The sequence below is a fragment of the Mustela nivalis genome, assembly GCF_964662115.1.
Source record: "Mustela nivalis genome assembly, chromosome: 10".
NCBI classification, from domain to species: domain Eukaryota; kingdom Metazoa; phylum Chordata; class Mammalia; order Carnivora; family Mustelidae; genus Mustela; species Mustela nivalis.
This window is the reverse complement of record NC_139029.1, coordinates 75878489-75900573: the sequence shown is the minus strand read 5'-3', so window position 1 is coordinate 75900573 and position 22085 is coordinate 75878489. Positions and strand designations below refer to the sequence as shown.

The window sequence follows — 22085 nt, the reverse complement described above, 5'->3', positions numbered from 1 at the left end:
CTCTAATATTAGTGCTGGTTTTGCACGTGGAATTCCTATAGTTATCAATGAAACTGAAGAAACCTAGGCATAATCTATAAAAGGACTAAAAATACAGATAAATTATTGACTCCCTTAATTATTTCTCATAAAAGACAATAAAAACCAAACCCACACCCTGAAATACCAAAATCCTTATATAGGGGCGCCTGGGTTTCACTCTTGGTTTTGGCTTAGGCTCAGGTCATGATCTCAGGACCCTGAGATCCATCTGCCTGCTTCCTCCACAGCTCTGCCCTCCAGAGCCTGTTTGGGACTCTTCCTCTGACCCTCCCCCTATGTGCTGGCTCCCACGCTCTTTCAAATAAATCTTTTTAAAAAATACTGATCTAAAAGTAAAAGGGTAAAGTCTTATCTCTATAGTATGACACAAATGTAAAACGAGTGAAACCCTGTTATATTCTTATTTGTTGCTAAAGTTCCACATCAGAGTTCTGCTTATTCAATTTAAACACAGAAGTAATACCCAGGACTATATCAGCTTTACCTTGAGTTTTAGCAAGATTAGATGCGGCATTTTTTGTCCTCTGTTGGGCTGTAGCACATCCACTGCCATTTCCTTTTTTCTTTAAAATTGCCTGTGGTACTGGATCACTATATCCTTTGTTAGTGACCTTCTTTAGCACACTAAGAAAAATGATTTGCAGTCAGTACTGCACTCAGCAACACATGACATTTTAAGACTCATATTACAAAATATATTTTTTTCTCAAATAAATTAAAAATTAACTTTTTTTTCCTAAAAATTGAAAAATCTTATGTTCATAGGTCTTTAAATTTGTAAACCTGCAGGTCAAGTATGACAAAGCAATACGTGTCAAGTGTCACAAATGTAATATATCATTTTTCATACACTATCTTCTTTTAATAAAGTTTAAAAATATTGTGTAAATAAATACATTCCCTAACAAAGAAGAAAAGATGTTTTAAAAATATTTAGCTAGAAGTTAGCGCATAATTAACTTGCAGAGAAAGCTAATGTACATGTAAAATAATGAATGAAGACTTACTTGTTATTTATACTAGTTTCTTCTTGAATGCCTTTTTTATTTGAAGTTCCATTGGTAACTTTTGAAGCAGGTCGAGATTTTACCACTGTAAATTAAGAAAAAGTCCATCATGAAACAGAACGTTGAATATGTAAAAGCCATGCATAAATTCACTGGCCAGACACTATATCTAAAAATAAACATTAATGTGGGAAGAAGTATATTTTCTCTCAGTTTGCATGAACACATGTAAATAAATGTTTTTTGGAATTTGAAACTAAATAAACATCCAACTACAGAATCATTTTTTTTCTAGGAACTTTAACTGTCAGGAGCTATTAAAAGTGAGAGTACTAAAACCCACCTACAGTAGAAGTTTTGATACTTTCCACACTGTTTTTCACTCTCTGTCCTGGAGAGTCACAAAAGGTCAGTTTATCACCAGAAGGCTTCTCTTCTCCTACAGATCCATTTTCTTTTGGTTCATCCAGGCATTCAGTGGAAATCAGAAATTCCATACTTGAATTGGTCGATCTGCTGGAAGCCCCTGCGATACTGAGGCATGGAGAATCTTTTCCTGTCACTTTCTTCAAAGGCTTTGCTTTGGCTTGCACATTTAAGTTTCCAGTGAGTACCTTGGGCCTGGCACCTGTAATGTGCCCTTCCTGATTTCTCACTCCTTTCTCATTTAATGAGTTTTTCTGTCCATTTGCTGACGCTGCTGCACACCTTTCCACAGCTTGTCTAGGCGACTTGTTTGCTGACTTAGCATTATCACTGTTTTCTGTTTGGGACTTTATTACAGCTTTGGGCTTTCCAGAAACATTCTTTCCCCCAGTTTTAAGTTCTTTTGTAACCTTAGATGCTGTTTTTGTACCACTCTTTTCCTTTAAATCATCATGTTTCAAAGTTTTATTTATAGTACTTCTATTAGTACTTGATGAATGACCAGATGCTACTAATCCATCAGATTTCATCTTTTGCTTAGTAGAGGGATAACTCCAACAATCCTTCTTGGTATTTCCTCTCCAAGATTTGTTTTTTATAACACCAGAGTCAGAAACTTGTCTCCTTTCCTATAAAGAAGAAAAAAAATTCTTTATAACTTGATGGAAGTACTTGACTTACAATACTTTGTTTCAATAAGCAGCTTTTCAAAGAGGAGAAAGTAAAGATCACATTACAATATAGGGCCACTCAAAATTTGAATCATCTTGGGATTGCCTGGGTGGCTCAGTTGGTTAAGCGGCTGCCTTCGGTTCAGGTCATGATCCCAGCGTCCTGGGATCGAGTCCCGCATCAGGCTCCTTGCTCAGCAGGGAGCCTGCTTCTCCCTTTGCCTCTGCCTGCCATTCTGTCTGCCTGTGCTCGTTCTCTCCCCCTCTCTCTCTCTGACAAATAAAATCTTAAAAAAAAAAAAAATTTGAATCATCTTTGATCACTTGAATGTGTCTTTGGTCACATTACCTTAATTGAATCTGAAATACAGCATAAAAAATTAAAAGACAATGTTATTTTAAAAAGGCATACTATTTAGCTTTGTGAAGTTACGGTAGAGATTAACACCTAAAGGTGTCAGGATGGCTTGGGTCAATGATAACAATGTCCAATGTTTTTTGAGGCCCACTCCCAGGTTCTGTGCTAAAACCCTTTTCACGCATTATCCCACTTAATATTCATAACACTCCTATGAGAGAGCTCCTGTTGCTAGCTCTATTTCATAAAAAAGAAACTGGGGATTAAAGCTGATATGTGATTTACCAAGGTCACATGCTTGTAGGGATGGCAGTGGGAGTTGAGCTCATGATTTACTGCTTTAAGCAGGCAGTCATTTATATGGTATAATTTGAGGTACATTATAAAGATTTTCACCAAAAACTGTCTCTTCAATCCTATCCCAAATGTCTGAAATTTTATCACTAAAGATTTAATCCTTGGGGGTGGGCTCTTGGGCTGCAAGCCTCTGGGAAACAAGACGGTACATCTGAAAAGTTTGGCTTTTGGAAGAAACAAAATAGTAACACAACACTAGCAATATGGAGAAAGTGGAGGAAAAAGGATCCTAGAAACAGGTGAAGTAGGTAAAAAAGAGGAAAAGAGAAGAACAGTTAAGACACTGAAGACAATGCGCCTGTATCATTTTGGTTATAATCAACTTTGCTATACAAGGGAACAGCAACATTTTAAAAAGTGCTGGGAAGTGCAGAATAAAATTTTAAGATTATATTGCCACTCTTTATGAAATATGCCCTCTCTTTGAAAAGCTGTATGAGACTGCAAAGGTCTAAGGAGGAGCCTATGCTGTCTTCATCTTTGTATCCCTTAATACTGTGCCCATAACATACTGGATACTCAAGAAAATGTGACACATGTTTTCAAACCTGAGAATATATTGATATACAAATCAAGGGCTAATATTTCTGAATATAGAAAACCTCCATTTACATTAAAAATCTGTCTAAGGTAACATATATGGGGGTGGGAATACACACACACACAAAGTAATAAATAACCTGTCTGAGTTTAGGGAAAAGAGAGGTAGAGTCCTAATAAAGGAATCATTGGGTTGTCGTAGCTTTATTGATTTAGGATAGTTAAGAAGTTATTAACCTCTCTGGGCTTCATATTATTTATTTCTAGAGGGTAGAGACTGGTCCTACTCAGTGCAGTGTTCCAGGATTCTATGTAATATTTATAAAAGTTCAAATAGGTTTGGTCCTCATTTTTTGTTTTCTTGATCAAATCTTAGCTCAAAACAAAACAACAACAACAAAAAAGGGGTGCCTGTGTGGCTCAGTGGGTTAAGCCTCTGCCTTTGGCTCAGGTCATGATCTCAGGATCCTGGGATCAAGTCCCGCATCGGGCTCTCTGCTCAACGGGGAGCCTGCTTCCCAATCTGTCTCTCTCTGACTGCTTTTCTGCCTACTTGTGATCTTTTCTGCCTGTCAAATAAATAAAAAAAAATCTTTTTTAAAAAATCCTTTCTCTATTTTTAATACCTAAAACCAGGCAGACTTCTGATTTTAGACTTCTTCTCACCCTTAAAAGTGATCCTACTTAATCTACCAAATCCTTGAATCGAACTCTTTTATTTTTAAAAAATTTTATTTATTTATTTGACACAGAGAGAGAGATCACAAGTAGGCAGAGCAGCAGGCAGAGAGATGGGGAAGCAGGCTCCCTGCTGAGCAGAAAGCCTGATGCAGGGCTCCACCCCAGGACCCTGATATCATGACCTGAGCCGAAGGCAAGGCTTAACCTACTGAGCCACCCAGGCGCCCTGAATCTATCTCTTTTAAAGCATCATGCTATGGGTGAGATCTATGTAGTATATGCGGTAACCATATTCCTTTAGAAACTTTATATTAACATAGTATAGCATGATGAGGATTCAATGTATACACATATATCTAGGCATTCTCTAACTTACATCTGTGAAGTTTACATATATTTCTTATATACAAATGGCCAGGTGGGAAGATGCCTGCTACCGACAAAAATGAGACCACATGCTAATGAGAAAAATGAGAAAAGAGAGCTATCCTCTAGAGAATTCCCCTTAGACACCCTTTTGGTTCCAGTATGATTCCTTCTGTTTGTTGGTTTTTGTTTAACTTTTTATTGTAGTAAAATTTACACATAATCAAAAGAAGATAGACTAGTATAGACTAGTACCTATTGCCCAGCTTTAACAGCAATCAGCTCTTGGCCAATTTTGTTTCATATATTAACTTCCCTTGTATTTTTATTTTTTTTTATTTTAAAACATTTACTCGGATAATAAATTTCCCTTTTATTTTGAAACAAGTCCCAGACATTACCTTAAGTATTCTAGTACCAGCACTCTTCTTTAACCTTTCTCTCTGTCTTATCTCACTATCTTTCTCCCACTTCCAGATTTCATCTCATCTCGTAAAACACATCTATTCATTCCATACTTATTGAGCACTTACTATGTACCAAATAATTGCACATAAATTATTTCACTTAATTTCCCCAAGAATTCTGCTAGGTTTTATTAGTCCATTTTAGAGATAGCTAGCTCACAGATGGCAGAGATAACAAACTCGAAATCAAGGCTGCACTGTCTTGGCAGCTGTGCCGGTCGGTCGGCAGTGCTGCAATCCCTGCACTTGGCTGAAGAGGCTTCCTCCCACACTCACACACACTTCCCGCCCCTGTTTTTTCCCAGTAGGAAAAAACACCTTAGAAGATAAAGAATGGAGCTAAAAGACCCCCCAGGAAACCTGTATCCTGTGCTCAGTCTTCTGGCCTCATAGAGACCACACCTTTTCCATTTCACTCCCTCACAAAACCAGTGAAAATCTAGCTAAGGATTAAAAAAAAAAGAAGAAAAGAAAAGAAAGAAAAAGTGAAGTCAAGATTTTAACTCTTATTATCCCAAGTCCAGCACCCCTGTCAGTATTCTGCCTTTCTCAGGGAAACAGTATTACAATATTACCCTATTTTCTTCCCACCATGGTTAACAGTATAAACCCCCAGGCCACCTGAATGTCAGGAGGGGAAGAAGAACAATGAGACTGTTCTCTTTTGCTGTTAAGGCAAGAAAAGAGGACAAGCTTGGCTGATAACAGTGAGTAGAAAAGCAGAAAGAAAGGCAGATAAAATAATTCTTGGGAAGCCTAAAAAAACACAAAAAACAAACAACAATAACAACAACAACAACAACAACAAAAAAACCACTGAGGATAACACAGAGGGAATCAGTACAAAGAGAAAAATGTCCTAAGAGTATTTTCTTAGAAAAATGTCCTAAGAGTAGATGGTACTGTACCATATACCTAAGAATGGTCAGCGGGGAGTCTAAGTGTTCCATGCTTAGCAGAAGAAAAATGGCTCAGATTGTAACAAATATACCAAGTCATTTGTGGGTGGGAAGTGGTAAAAAAAAAAAATGACTAAAGTTACCATCTTAACCATTTTTAAGTGGGAAGTACAATAATGTTAACTATATAGACCTTGTGCAACAAATCTCTAGAACTTTCTCGTCTTGTAAAACGGAAATTCTATACCCGCTGAAAAACTGCCCTTTTCCTTATACCTTTAGCCCCTGGCAACCGCTATTCTCCTTCCTGTTTTTCTGAGTTTGACTACTTCATATACTTCATATAAATATAATAAGTAACTTTTAAAAGTAAAACACAACTAACTATACTCTTGGTATGAATTGCCTCTTTCACACCAAAAATGTATTATGTGAATTAAAATCTTAGTATTGAGAAAACTGGGACAACTAAAATCTTCTTTAAGAAGTAGGTTAATTAGAAAATTAGACATTGAATTAGGTCTAGAATTTTAGACAACTACTGATCTGTTGGAATAGCTTCAATACGTTAGTTGCCAAAAAGGTTTTCAAGGAAATAAAAAAGGCAGAATATTTCACTTCCTATGCCAGCTGGATATTAAAAATTCACATCATTTAAAAATTTATAGCTTGATTGAAGAAAGACTCAAAATTATTTTCATTAAGAAATGGCTTTAATGAATACATTTAAATAATCACTGAAACAAAATAAAATTTAAATTACTTAGCATCCTTTTTCATTCAGACCCATGAAATTTTAAAAGTTTACCTGAGAACTACTGAATACAGGCTTCTTGCCAAGTCTTCGATCATCACCTTTGTCAAATGCAGCTGTAGAAAGAAACAATTTATTTTTATAGGAAATACTATCATTACCATAAAAGTAGAGGGAAAACAGCACGCTAGCAGAAAAAGGTTATGTTTTAATGGAAGTAACTTAAGAAAGGTTAAAAGCAACCTAGTACACGCAAGGAATTCCATTATATTTTAGAACTTTTTTTTAAAGAACACCATTTTCAATCTTATTTTCTGGTGTCTATGGATTTTACATAATTAAAATTAATAAGTAAGAAATATAAAATCTCATGAGGATTCATAAATTTACAAAAAAGCAGAATTTTCTCAAGCTGTGAAATTTTAGAGATAATCGGTTTCATTTAGTTTTCTAAATTCAAAAAATTACAGATTGTGGCAAATGTAATATTTTATAAACCATTAAATATGAGAACCTTCTCATATCCTATCCTAAAAAATGTAAAAATACTTTGCTGAAATTAACTACAAATATTTCCTGCTTTTGCAGAGATATCATGAGGAAGAAGGAAAGAAAAGAGAAAAAAATTAGGTTCTGTTGAAAATAAAACAAGAAACAATCCTCAAACCGTCCTTTTCAGAATTACATAATAATTCACTTTCTACATCAGGTTTATATAGCAATTATTGGAGAACTCATGTTTTTATTCTCTTCAAATAAGAATTTGAATGACGTCAGGAAAATATAAAGAAATAATGGGATGAGAGCTATAAATACAGTTCAGCTAATATAGTTCTTTTTTTTGAGGGTTATATTTCAAACTATATAAACCATAGTTTGGAAAAATACAATCTCAAGAAACCATTTAATATTTACTAAAACAGCCGATGAAAAATAAATTATATGTAACACTTCCACTGCATCTTCTATTTGTATCCTATAGGATCTATGCTATAACACAAAGCAGGATCCTAGAAATGGCATTATAAGGACTGATTAATAGTGAGCAAATGACTTTGCACAATCCTATACAAAAAGAAGTTAATATAAGATTTCTCCCAAAGGTGAGTAACTCAATCAGAATGTAAGAAATGCTGTAACAAAGACAATCTAGAATCACTCCTTTATCTGAGGTTTCCCAATGCAGTAACTATCCATAAGTCAGGACTCATTATAATTCAACATACTAAAGATTAGTAAAAAGATATTATTACACTGATGGGATAGATTAAAAAGTTCTTTTTGACAATTAGTACAATTACCAATACATTTTGTTTTACATGTGTGTGTGTATATATGTATTTGTATGTATTTGTAATTAGCACTTTATATAATAAAGATAAAAAATATTGTTTAAGGCACAACTTAACTATGAAATCCTCTAAAATGAAGAAAAACAAAGTTTACTACCAATCAGAAGAGAGCTGAATGACACCTACTCATGCAATGCCGATCTTATTTCTTCACATTGAATAGATTTTGTAGTAAAAATTAACCGTCATCCAAAAATCAGTACAGATATATTCACAAGGAAAAAATCTCAAATTCCTGAAGACCTTGATTTTCATTGTTTCATGATTTTGTTCTTTTATTATTTTGTTGGAATTTCTTTGAAAAAGTGCTCCTCAGCTCACATCCAGCTACACAATCATGTTATGTTCATAATGCAAGCCAGAGCAAAGCATATTCTGACTATTCCATTAAAGAATTTAACATATCTATGTACTATCAAGAATATATCACCTATGGCTTTTGTGTTTTATAGTAAAAAATGTTCACTTTCTAAAATATAGTCTCTTAAAATGTTTTTAAAAGTATACTTGCTGAATCTGCAAATATTTTTTTAAGGCACCTGCTTTAACCCAAAAATAGTCATGAAGCCATTTTTAGTTCCACACCCTCAACATTTTTATCTTAATATTTTTGAAATAAACATACATTCTGAGCAATACACATCTTTTGTTTAATGCTAATGTTTTAAATGGTACCTATTAAATGTCAGAGAGCACTGTGCGGCTCCTGAGGGACATTCTGCAATAGCACACATCGTATCACTGAACCAATCAATTGTGAAATAAAGCCATCTAGTTTAGACAAAACCACAAGAAATGATACATTATGCAAAAGATGGAAAAGCTTTAGGCAAAATATATTTAAAAAGGAAGAGAAAGTATGTTTGGTAATATGTTCTACGTGAATTACATTTTCCTATACTTTTAACCTCTTTATAAAAACGCTTTTAAGCAAATTTGGTTGCAACACTGCTGCTACTATAGAGTAGGATTAAAAACTGATAAATACATATATAAAGGAAATGAGTCATTTTCCAAGAACAGTCAAGCATGATTTATTAAAACTGCCTAAACATACTATCATGAGTTTCAAATAGCAAGCTATTATTGAACAGAAGCAAACAATGTTAATCCTACCACTTATTAGCATCCCCTCAAAAGGTCTCTTATCACAGAGATCATAAAATAAGAATAAAAAATCTCACGGCTAATATACCTGCTTGGATTTTCTGTTGATCATCTGTGCTCATCAGCTTCCAGCTTTCTGTGTGACGAACAGCATAGAAAGACCGAACCAGGAAGATCCACAGCTTATCACGCAGAGCCTGGATCTTGCACGTAAAACCCTGTGTTCAAGCAACAAATCAGCAGCTGGTGAGAGCCACATTGTCATAGCAACCAGTCATTATTCCTTTCCGAATCTACTTACTCCTAAGCTAGATCAATGATGTCATCACTTAGATTTTTAAAATCATCGGGTATATGTTATTTATGAAGGCTTACTCGTCAAAAATAGAATTTTATAGTAAACATGAAGCTAAACCTTATCCTTTCAACCAAACATTATTTTAAATCACCAATAGCCTTTACATAAATATCTTCTACAGCCTTTTCAAATCAACTGTGACATTACAAGGTCAAATACTCTATATAATAGTAATAAATACGATGAAATTTTTTATCATTCTTGTTGAACAAATAAAAACTGTCAATAATTTGCAATAAGCTTACTAATATTAAGTAGATTTTAAAATAAGTATTATTTTAATTTTGCTTTTTCCTAATCCATCCAATTTTAAATATGATTTTCTGAGGGTAAAAAGGGATTAATAATATGTTATAAAATAAAAAAAGATGATTAAAATTATTTAAATTTTTCTATATGTTCTAATTTTAGGAAATTTAATACAGCGACACAGGAGAAATACTAGAGTTATGCTATACCAATTAATATTAAGTACCAAACTATGTTTAGAATTAGTGAGTCAAACTGCCAAATTCTGAACTTTTACAGTAAGTCTATTTAGAGGTAAATGGAATTAAAAAATTTTTATTTTATGAAAAATTCCAAATAGACACGAAAGTAGGGATAATAACCAATCTCCATTATTTAGTTTCAATGAACCATGAAACATTTAAGATGTCCATATATTTTAAAATCTTAAAACAATTCAAATATTATATCATTTAAGTGAATTTCATCACTAATACCATTTCCTTTGTACTGTCAGAGTTCAGTAACATGTCCAGAGCCATAAGAAGAGAGCAACTATTCTCAGTGGTAATGTTTTCTTCAATTGCTTTTAAAATTTTGTCCAATAGATCAGCTGTGCTGCTCATTGCTTGCGACTACAAAACATAGAAATTTATATTTAATAGGAATACATGTGAAATGTGTAAGAAATGTGAGAGTCTGGCTTAACAACAGACCATTCATCATAACTGCCCATATGAAGTCAACCAGAAAACTTATTTTCTCTGTTAATAATTATTATAATTACATAATTATGATAACAATAACTTATTATAAAAATCCCTTTCCTTTAAAAAAAATATCTGCACACAACACATACACTGTCCCTAGAAGCCAAAATAGTCCTAAAAACAGAACTAGAAATAAATAATCAAAGTTCTTTATTCAATAACTAAATTTAGAACAAGTGGGTCCCCAATAAGACCAAGAATTTTGCATTGATCATAACTGTATTACTGACAAAACAGTATCTTTATGACTGGTTTCTAAAATATGGCTTATGCTGATTGAGGGTTACTGCTGGCCAGAGTTACATTATGCCTTGCCAGTGCATTCAAACCCGTCCCCTCCTGCCTTCATTATCTTGTGAGCCAAAAATCCTGTCCATCATTGCTCTAAATCCTATGCAAGCATGCCATCTGCTATGGAATTTATTTAAGTCACACTAATTTAATCAAAGGCAACCTGCGTTTAAAAACTCTTACATAATAGTAATCAGAACACAAAGATGGGGCTAAATATAGGATATAATTTTAGACATAGTACCTGTAAGAGAAGAGCAAAATTTTCACTTTGAATGATCTTGGAGAAGTTTTCTATAATAAAGGCAATACATTCTTCTTGTAGCTGAGATGCCATAGTCAGTGCTACTTCTGTCCACTTCACTCTGGGTAAACTGATGATTAGCCTGTCACTTTCCATCAGAATAAAAGCAGCATTCTTATCATTCTTACAATTTTAAAAAAATTGGAAAAAATGTTAGATTACTATTCATAATATAACTTTCTAAGCAAATAAAATACCTTTGTTTTCTTATGACGTTTTCTGCAAAAACAAAAAAAACAAAAAACAAAATTCCAGGTAGCTAATGTCTTTGTCATTACTTATAATATTTATTTATTCATTCATTCAGAAATACCCAAAAGAGGGGGGCCTGGGTGGCTCAGTAGGTTAAAGCCTCTGCCTTCGGCTCCGGTCATGATCCCAGGGTCCTGGGATCGAGCCCTGCATAGGGCTCTCTGCTCAGCAGGGAGCCTGCTTCCTCCTCTTGCTCGCTCGCTCTCTCTGCCTGCCTCTCTGCCTACTTGTGATCTCTGTCTGTCAAATAAATAAATAAAATCTTAAAAAAAAAAAAAAAGAAAGAAATATTCAAAAGGGCAAACTTTGAGCTGGGAACAAACCACCTCTAAAAGATCACTAAAACAAACCTGAGAACAGAGGTATAATATAACTACAGAGAAAAACTTGACCTGAGATCTTCACTACTGGATTAGTTTTTGTGCTTATAGATATCATTCATAACTGTACAGCTATACTGACATAACCTTAATTCTTTTCTGACTACAAAATACATGTAGTTTATTATAAATTTAGAAAGGTTAAAAATTACTTATAGTCTCCAGTGATTTTTTCCCCCTCCTAATTAGGTAAGACTCTTTATATTTTATTCATTTAATGATGATTCATTTTTATGCCACGGGAAAAAAATATTCATGAATAGTGATCCCTGTGGAAGATAGAATGATAATTTACAAATACCATGTGCTCCAAGGAAAAGGAAAAAAATAGCAACATACATACATTACTGTATCTTGTTCATATTTGATTTCTAGTTCTTAAAACAATGCTTAGTAAATAACTAATGAGTACATATAGTTACCCAATAGATTATAATAGATTGAAAAACATGGCCTCAAATTCTTTGTAGCTCTATCCATCGAGAGGTGGAATTTATTTACTCATCCCTTGAATTTAGACTGGCCTTTTCACCTGCTTACAGAAGTAGTGATACTGTGCAAGTTCCAGAGTCAAGGACTGAAGAAGCCCTGCAGCTTCTTTCTTTATGCTCTTGAAATTCTGGTATCGCAAAGTCACGAAGAAGTTGGGTTAAGAAAGACCACACAGAGTGGGAAGGAACTCAGAAGAATCAGTGAAAGAATCACCCACTTAATCCACAAAATTATGAGAAATAATAAACTGTAATTTTAAGTCACTTAGTTTTGTAGTAGTCTGTTACAGAACAATAGATAGCTGATAAATATCTGGAAGCCACAGAATGAAATTCTTAATAAAGGTGCATGATGTAAACTTTGCACATCCTTTGTATGCTTCAGATCTCAACTCAAACTCTATCTTCCCTGATTTCTAGCCCCATATCAGATTCCTTTTATATATAAACCTGTCCCTTTTCTCTAGAGTACCTGACTCATTTGTAATTATTTGATCATGAACACAACTCCTTGATTCATATCTGTCTCTCAGTAGGCTTTATGTTTACTGAGCGTGAAACCTTGTCTGTTTTGGCTCACCACTATATCCCCAGGGCCTACTACAGAATTGGGTCATAGTAGACCCTCAAATATTTGTTCATTTTTTTAGCATCACTAGGAGGTGAGAGTCTATATGTGAATTCCTAAAGTGAATTAAGTTTAATCCTTAAACAGCAAAACATTTTTTATCTTTTTTTTTTTAAATTAACGTATCATGTGTTATTTGTCTCAGGGGTACAGGTCTGTGATTCATCAGTCTTTCACAATTCACAGCACTCACCATAGCCATTACCCTTCCCAGTGTCCATCACTCAGCCTCCCCATTCCTCCCACCGCCTCGCCTCCCCTCAGTTTGTTTCCTGAGATTAAGAGTCTCTTAATGGTTTGTCTCTCTGGTTTCATTCCATTTCCTTTTTTCCTCTCCTCCCCCATGATTCTCTGACTTGTTTCTCAAATTCCATGTATCAGCGACATCATATGATAAATGTTTTTCTCTGATTTACTTACTTCACTTAGCATAATACCCTCTACTTGAACAACAAAACTTTTAACATTTTACCCACTTACCAATAATTATTTTTTTCCTAAGAATTCTTTTAAAATGTATTATATATTTCCCTTGCTTTATTAGAGTAAAAATATCATACATTGCTATAATTTTTTTATTTTTATTTTTTAGTACCATCACCCTTCCCTCCTCTGGTGATATCCTGAATAACTGTGCTTTTAGGCAATTTGCTCTACCGTAGGCACTGTTCTGGTGGTGAAGCCAAATGCAGGGTATTCAGATAAACTTGGCAGGTAGCTACCAAGTGCTTACTATACACAATGTTATGTGTTATGACAATAATTTAATTTTTTTTCAGTGTTCCAAGGGCAATTTTTTAAAAAATACAAATATAAAGTATAGTGATAATTTATGTTGGAAACTGTTGGAAAACTAAATATGGACACAAATGAGAAGAAAATTAATACATTTCTAGACCAAACACAAAAAATTTTAATCCAATAATTAACACATGCTCCAAACTTAACAAAATATAAAGGGCAGTATTAAGAAAAGTCTCCTTCCCTTTCCTGTCTCCAAGCCATGCATTTTCCCTCCTCCCGATCAATATTATTTAATTTCTGTATCTTTCCAGAGTTATTTCATACATACACACACAAGAAATATATGTCATATTGTCTTTATTTTACTCTCATGGAGGAGGCATTAGTATGAATGACACTCTATCCTTACCCTTTATGCTTAGCATACATCTTAAATATTTTTCTTATCTGAATATAAAGAGCCTTGTTATTGTTATAACAGCTGTATAATAGCCCACAATACTGTAAGTCACTCAACCAACCCTCTACTTATATTTATATTATTTCCATTTTTTTGCTGTTATAATGTTGTAATGAAAGATCTTGTAAATAAAATTATTTTATACATATGGGAACATTTCTATAGGATGAATTCCTAGAAACAGAATTAATGGATCATTACTACTTGTCTTAGCCTGGGTTCTGCCTAACCCCTAAGCCTGAGAAACAGGCTTGTATGCAGATAGTTCATTTTGGGAAATGATCCCAAGAGAATCTGAGGTATTAGGGGAGTGAAACAGGGAAGGAGGAAAAGTCAATGGAAGGATATGTTTTCTAGGTCCTTACAACTCAGTGTGAGCCACACCATCTGAATCACCTGGAGCTCATGAAACACAACAGAATCTCAGGCTCCACCTCTGACTTACTGAATTAGAATCTACATGTAATCAAGATCCTGAAGTGTTTTGTGTATATATTAAAGTTTGACACACACTGATACAGCATTCACTATTATTGGCAACTGGGGCTCAGTCTTGCTGGGGACTGCCCTAGGGACAAAACAGGTAATGTTTGACCACTGGCTCCACCTCCCATTAATCAAGGCTTATTCCCTGGGGTGTTAACATCCTTCTACTTCCAGGTTTGCATAGGTGTCAGAATTACTGAGTTGTAGGTACACTGTGTTGAGTGATAGTGAGGACTTAGGCCAGAAAGTGAGAAATACGTGTGATGTGGCTGAGGGAAAGTGCTGTCGGACTATACGCATTTGCAGGTAGATCCTGCAGCAATGGGCTAGAGTTATTACACAGGCCAAGAGGATATGAGGTGGGGCACCAGAAGTATCCTAACCATTGCCAATATATATTCAATGGAGAACTGTTTTCCAAACTGTAGATTTCTCTCCTGGCAACCTAGAGAAATATTTTTAATGGCTTACAGTCAGCATTAGAAAACAAAACAAAAAAGAAAGAAAAGTGAAAAATAGGAAATATCAGTACATCATGTAATAATGGTAAGTATTCTTTTGTGAAACTTGTTTCAGTTTTGTATGTGTGAGTATACTGGGTTACAGAATAAAAAGAAATTCTACTCTCAGTCACAGTCAAAAAAGTTTGAAAAACACAGCAAAAGTTGTGCTAATTTTTATTCTAAAAGTCAGAAAATGGTTTGATACTGTAATTTCCATGTACATTTCTCTTAAATGAAGTTGATTTATTCATCAAATTAAGAAGTGTTTATATTTTATTTGTGAACTAATTCTGTACTATTTTTTAAAATCCTCTGTATTAGGAAAATTAGAATAAGTAGTATGATATGAACTGTCATTTGTCTTTCAGTTTGCTTATCGTAATTTTTACTACACAGAAATTTTGCATCTTTATGTAATCAGAATTTTTTAAGGCTTCTGAATTTTATATCCCCACTCCCCTGCCTAGGTTATAATTCTCCTAGGGTTTACTGTAGTATTTTAATGGCTTTTCCCCCACATTCGAACCTTTGATCTATTTGGAATATATCCCTGGCATACTAGGATGTGAGGTATAGATTCAACTTAAAATTTTCTAGCTAGCTTCCTCATTGTCTTAATACCATATATTAAACAAACAAAAAAATGACTCATCTTATTTCCCAATTCTTATGATACTGTGTTAAATAGGTCTTTAGCTATCCTTTAGCCTTAGGACTAACTGCATAATATACACAACTTTGATTTACCCTAGTGACCATACCCATACCTACTTTTGTTTTAATTTTCCCCAATTTAAAAACTTTTCATAATTTGCTTTTTAAGGGGTTTAAACAAAATATTTTGACAAAGAAAAATTTAATCTTATTGTGAGATAGTTCAAGTAATTACACATTATAAAATCATAACTTTTCTAACACCTTTCTCTCATATACTCATGCCTCCTCCCTGCTTTCCCTTCTTCCCCAAAACAGTGGTTGTACATGGGAGAAGGGAGCAGTCACATCTTAGTGAACTGCCCTCACATTAATAAAAAACAAACAAAACCCTCCAAATATAGTTCAATGCAGCATTTTCTTATCTCCCTTGGTATATGACAGTGTAGGGCATGTCACCAATGGAGGTGACTGATGTAAGTCACCTATGGAGTAAAGCACCCATCATGGCACCTGCAACTGACCTGAATTAGAACTAAAGAAGACTAACAAGACCGCCTGCTCTTTCACTTTTTGGATAACTTATTTTAAATTTTAATTTGAAAAAAATTAATAGTATTAAATATGAGTATAGTTGACACACATTACTTTCACGTGTACAACATACTGATTCAACTTCTCTATACGTTATAGTTTGCTCACCAAAAGTGTAGCTCCCATCTGTCACCAAGCAATGCTAATACAGTACGACAGATTATTCTCTCTATGCGATTACTTGTTCCATAACTGGAAGGTTGTATCTACCTTTTACCCATTTTGTCCATCCTCCCACCCCTTCCTTCTGGCAACCCCATTTTGTTTGTATTTATAGGTCTGGTTCTGCTTTTTGTTTTTTCATTTGTTTTTTTAGTTTCAAAATATAAGTGAAATTATATGGTGTTTTTTTTCCCCTCAGTCTGACTTATTTCACTTAGCATAATACCCTCTGGGTCCATTCATGTTGTCACAAATGGTAGGATCTCATCCCTTTTAATGGCTGCATAATATTCCTCTGTGTGTATTTGTGTATGTGTATGTATATCTTCTCTATCAGTGGACACTTAGATTGCTTCCATATCTTGGCTATTGTATATAATGTAGCAATAAACAGTGAGGTGCATTTATCTTTTTGAACCAGTTTTCTCATTTTCTTTGGGTAAATATCCACTAGTGCAGTTACTGGGCCACATGGTATTTCTATTTTTAATTTGTTGAAGAAACTTCATACCGTCTTCCACAGTGCTTGTACCAGATTGCATTCCCACCAATAGTTTATGAGCGTTCCCTTTTCTCCATATCCTCACCAACACTTGTTATTTCTTATCTTTTTGATAACTAGTCATTCTGCCTGGTGTGAAATGATATCTCATTATGGTTTTGATTTGCATTTCCCTGATGATTAGTGATGCTAAGCATCTTTTCATGTATCTGTTGGCCATCTGTATATCTGCTTTGGAAAAATGTCTATTCAGCTCTTCTGCCCATTTTTTAATTGGACTTTTTGGTTTTTGGTGTTGAGCTGTGTAAGTTCTTCATATATTATGGATATTAATCTCTTATTGGCTATATCATCTGCAAATATCTTCTCCCATTTGGTAGGTTGCTTTTTATTTGTTGATGCTTTCCTTCACTGTGCAAAACCTTTTTATTTTGATGTAGTCCCAATAATTTATTTTTGTGTTTGTTTTCCTTGCCTGAGGAGACCTATCTAGAAAAATGTTGCCATGACCATGTCAGACATACTACTGCCTCTGTTCTAAGATTTTTATGGTTTCAGGTTCCATATTCAGGTCCTTAATCCATCTTGAGTTTGTTTTTGTGTTTAGTGTTAGAAAATGGTCCAGTTTCATTCTTTTGCATGTAGTTGTCCAGTTTTCTCAGGACTATTTTAAATACCCTATTTTTAAAATCAAAAACTAAGAATATTTTATTTACATAATAAAATATGAAGGGGGCACCTGGGTGGCTCAGTGGTTTAAGCCTCTGCCTTCGGCCCAGGTCATGATTTCAGGGTCCTGGGATCAAGCCCTGCATTGGGCTCTCTGCTCAGTGGGGAGCCTGCTTCTCCCTCTCTCTCTGCCTGCCTCTCTGCCTACTTGTGATCTCTCCCTCTCTGTCAAATAAATAAATAATATCTTGAAAAAATATATGAAGACTATATTAAGTCAATGTTTCTTAAAGCTTGACTATTCACAAGGAAAGACATAATTTCAAATTTTCATTATAATTATCAGAATACCAAAGGCTACTGGATGTTTCGCTGTTCTGATGTTCACCTGTTCATCTCTCTTGAAAGGAAAAAAAAGAATATTCACAATGCTTCTAAGAATCTGATTAGGGTTATAAAATTAAAATAAAATATTATAACAGAGGTAGAGGCGTAGTACATAAAGGGCTTATTCTACAATTAAATTCACATACTTACCACTTATAAAAAAAAATCGGACTTTTTAACAAGACATTCAGTTAAGATCCCTCCCAAATCTGGCCTTAGCCTCGCCCCAGACTTATCTCTTCTCATTCCAGTTACAGCAGAATATTGGAATTGCCTGTCTCCAGGTCTCTGGTACATTTTTAAAGTTGTTAGGAATATCCTAATGTACCTATTTTATTTGGAAATTATCCTTCATCTCAAATTACTGCTCTCATCCCTCTAATCACTTAAACCTCTGTGATTCCAGTACATACCTGAATTATATCTTATCCTTATCCATTCATTTATTTACCTATCTGACAATATATAGTGAGTTGCCTAATATGTGCCAGGCACTGCTCTAAGGCTGGGGCTACCAGTGTAAACTAGACTGACATGGAACTTTTCTTCTTTTCAAATTTTTATTTAAATTCTATTTATTTATTCATTTTTAAGATTTTATTTATTCATTTGTCAGAGAAAGAGCACAAGTAGGGGAATGGCACACAGAGGTACAGGAAGAAGCAGGCTTCCTGCTGAGCAAGAAGCCTGATGTAGGACTCTGGGATCACAGCCTGAGCCAAAGGCAGCCACTTAACTGACTGAGCCACCCAGGTGTCCATAAATTCTGTTTAGTTAACATACAGCTCAATATTGGTTTCAGGAGTAGAATTCAGTGATTTATCACTTACGTACAACACCCAGAGCTCTTCATATCAAGTGCCCTCCTTAATATCCATCACCCACCTAGTCTACCCCCAACCCTCGTCCCTCCATCAACCTTCGATTTGTTCTCTGTCTTAATCTTAAGAAGTCTCTTATGGTTTGTTTACCTCTTTTTTTTTTTTTCTCCCATGTGTTCTTATTTTGTTTCTTAAATTCCACATGAGGGAAATCATAGGGTATTTGTCCTTCTCTAACTTATTTTCCTTAGTACAATACCCTTCAACTCAATCTGTGTCATTGTAAATGGCAAGCTTCCATTCTTTTTGATGGCTAATATTCCACTGTGTATATGTACACCACATCTTCTTTATCCGTTCCTCAGTGGATGGGCATTTGGGTTGTTTCCATAATTTGGCTATTGTTGACAAAGCTGCCATAAACATCAGGGTGCATGTGCCCCTTTGAATCAGTATTTTTTATTTTTTTGGGTAAATAGCTAGTAGTGCAATTGTTGGTACATAAAGTAGTTCCTGTTTACATTTTTGAGGAAGCTCCATACTATTTTCCAGAGTGGCTACACTGTTCTGCATTCCCATCAATAGTATGAGAGAGTTCCCCTTTCTCCAAATCCTAACACTGTTGTTTCCTGTGTGGTTAATTTTAGTGATTCTGACAGATGTGAGGTGGTATCTCATCTTGGTTTTAATTTGTATTTCCCTGATGATGAGTGATGTTGGGCATCTTTTCACGTGTCTGTTAGCCATCTGTATGTTTTCTTGGGAAAAATATCTGTTCATATCTTCTGCCCATTTCTTTTCTAAATTGTTTATTTTTTGGGTGTTGGGTTTGATAAGTTCTCTACAGATTTGGGGTACTAGCCCTTTATCTGTTAAGATATTTGCAAATATCTTCTCCCTTTCTGTAGGCTGCCTTTTATTTTGTTGACTGTTTCCTTTGCTGTGCAGAAGCATTTTATCTTGATGAAGTCCCTATAGTTCATTTTTGCTTTTGTTTTCCTTGCCTCCAGAGAGGTGTCTAGTAAGAAGTTGCTATGGCTGAGGTCAAACAGGTTGCTGCCTGTGTTGTTCTTTAGGATTTTGATGGTTTCCTGTCTCACATTTAAGTCTTTCATCCATTTTGAATTTATTTTTGTGAATGGTCTAAGAAAATGGTCCAGTTTCATTCTTCTGCATCCAGTTTTCCCAACACTACCTGTTGAAGACATTTTCTTTTTTCCATTGAATATTCTTGCCTGCTTTGTTGAATAATAGTTGACCATATAGCTGTGGGTTGATTTCTGGGTTCTCTATTGTGTTCCATTGATCTATTTATCTGTTTTTGTGCCAGTACCATATGTCTTGATTCTTATAGCTTTGTAATATAGCTTGATCTGGAATTGTAGTGCTTCCAGTTTTGCTTTTCTTTTTCAAAATTACTTTGGCTATTTAGGATCTTTTGTGGTTCCATACAAATTTTGGGATTGTTCTAGCTCTGTGAAAAATACTGGTGATATTTTGATAGGGTTTGCATTAAATGTGTAGATTGTTTGAGTAATAGAGACATTTTTTCCCAATTGTTCTTCCAATCCATGAGCATGGAATGTTTTTCCCTTTCTTGATGTCCTTTAATTTCTTTCATAAGTATTCTAGAGTTTATAGAGTACAAGGTCTTTTAACCTCTTCAGTTAGGTTTATTCCTAGGTATCTTACTGTTTTTGGTGCAATTGCAAATGGGATCAAGTCCCTGATTTCTTTTTCTGCTGCTTCATTATTGGTGTACAGATGCAACAGATTTCTGCACATTGATTTTATATCCTGTGATTTTGCTGAATTCATGTATTATTTCTAGCATTTTTTTTGTGGAATCTTTGGGGTTTTCTACATAGAGTATCGCATTGTCTACAAATAGCCAAAGTCTGACTTCTTCCTTGCTGATTTGGATGCCTTTTATTTCTTTTTGTTTTCTGATCAATGAGGCTTAGACTTCCAGTACTATGGTGAGAGTGGAATCCTTGTCTTATTCCTGACCATAGACCATATTTTTCCCCATTGAGGATAATAATAATTGTGGGTCTTTCATAATATGGCCTTTATGATGTTGAAGTATATTCCAGTTATCCCTCCTTTGCAGAGTGTTTTTATCAAGAGTGGATGCTATGTTTTGACATGGAACTTAATGTTAGTACTCATGAGAGACTAACTTGTATTTTACTTAGTTAAATACCATTTCTTCCATCAGTTTGTGAAATGATGAAGTCAAGGTCCATACTTCTTAAAAAAAAAAAATTTACCCACAGTGAGTACCTAGCATATTATTTTTAGAATGGCAGCAACTAGTTTTAAGATTTGCTATGTCATTTACTGACACTGTGAACTTGAATAAAGCACTTAGTTCTCTGATTCTCTTTTCTCATATGTGAAATAGAGATAAGAATACCTGTCTTATATAAAATTTTAAAAATTCAAATTATTTTTTCAACTGTAAAGATCTAAAAAATCTACTAAACAATAACAATAATAATAACAGTAATAGTAGTAAATGATGTTTGTACCTCTAGTAAGTTGAATTATAGCTGGGCCATTTGTTTGCCTTCATGAAGAGAGAGTAACTATTCACTGATCAAAGAAACTAATACAAAATATTAAGCAACAAAATGACACAGTTCTTCATTAGCAGAAATATAGATTTAGATTTATTTTTTGCAGTGGTATCTCACAAGCTGATGGCCTACACTTATTTTCCTGGTTATGTTTAGATGCATCTTCCATGTCACCTGGTCTGATATATCATTCAGGGTTCAATCAAAGAAAGAGAACCACTAGGAGGTAATTACATATACATGGGAACTTGTTACAGGGATTCTACCATAGGCAATCATGGGAGCTGGTTAAACAGTCTTTGCATGTGATGATGTAGTTTGAAGATCACAGGGAAGGTGGCTTAGAAGGAAGGACAAATATAAAGTATAGGACAGCAAGAACAAGCTGACTCCAAGAGCGCAAACTACAACCCAGTAGGATGAACTCATTTCAGTTCTCACTGCCTCCAACCTGGATAAAATGGGTGTCCTCCAGGAGGAGATGCTGGTGCCCTTCATCATGGAGCTAACCATATCCTTTGCATAGGGGTAAGAGCAGCCAAAAAAAGACACAGGGCAAGTGGAGCAGTTGCAGCTTGTCTGCTATTTCATGCCAACTAGGTGAGCCAGTAAACAAGCAACATATATGAAATAAAGTGCTTGCCCCAACAGTCCCGGTGTTAAAAAAAAAAAAAAAAAAAAAAAAAAGGCTGCTCCTTCACTTTTATCCTCTAAATCTCACAACAAATTGTCTCGTGTAGCCACTTCAACTGGAAACATTCAAAGAGGGAAATTCTGGGAAGCAAAGCTTAT

The 22085-nt window shown here is 34.7% G+C and overlaps 1 protein-coding gene across 2 annotated transcripts in view; it reads right to left on the bottom strand.

Moving 5' to 3' along the window:
- Nucleotides 1-22085, bottom strand: part of BTBD8 (BTB domain containing 8) — a 105884-nt gene that overhangs the window by 5412 nt on the left and 78387 nt on the right. For both annotated transcript variants that reach the window (XM_082688672.1, XM_082688673.1), the window contains 7 exons: nucleotides 10919-11101; nucleotides 10111-10248; nucleotides 9116-9245; nucleotides 6623-6684; nucleotides 1393-2104; nucleotides 1050-1134; nucleotides 527-666 (listed from right to left, as the gene is read on the bottom strand). In XM_082688672.1, the coding sequence (XP_082544798.1) occupies nucleotides 527-666; nucleotides 1050-1134; nucleotides 1393-2104; nucleotides 6623-6684; nucleotides 9116-9245; nucleotides 10111-10248; nucleotides 10919-11101 (1450 nt within the window). The remainder of the gene's footprint in view (nucleotides 1-526; nucleotides 667-1049; nucleotides 1135-1392; nucleotides 2105-6622; nucleotides 6685-9115; nucleotides 9246-10110; nucleotides 10249-10918; nucleotides 11102-22085) is intronic.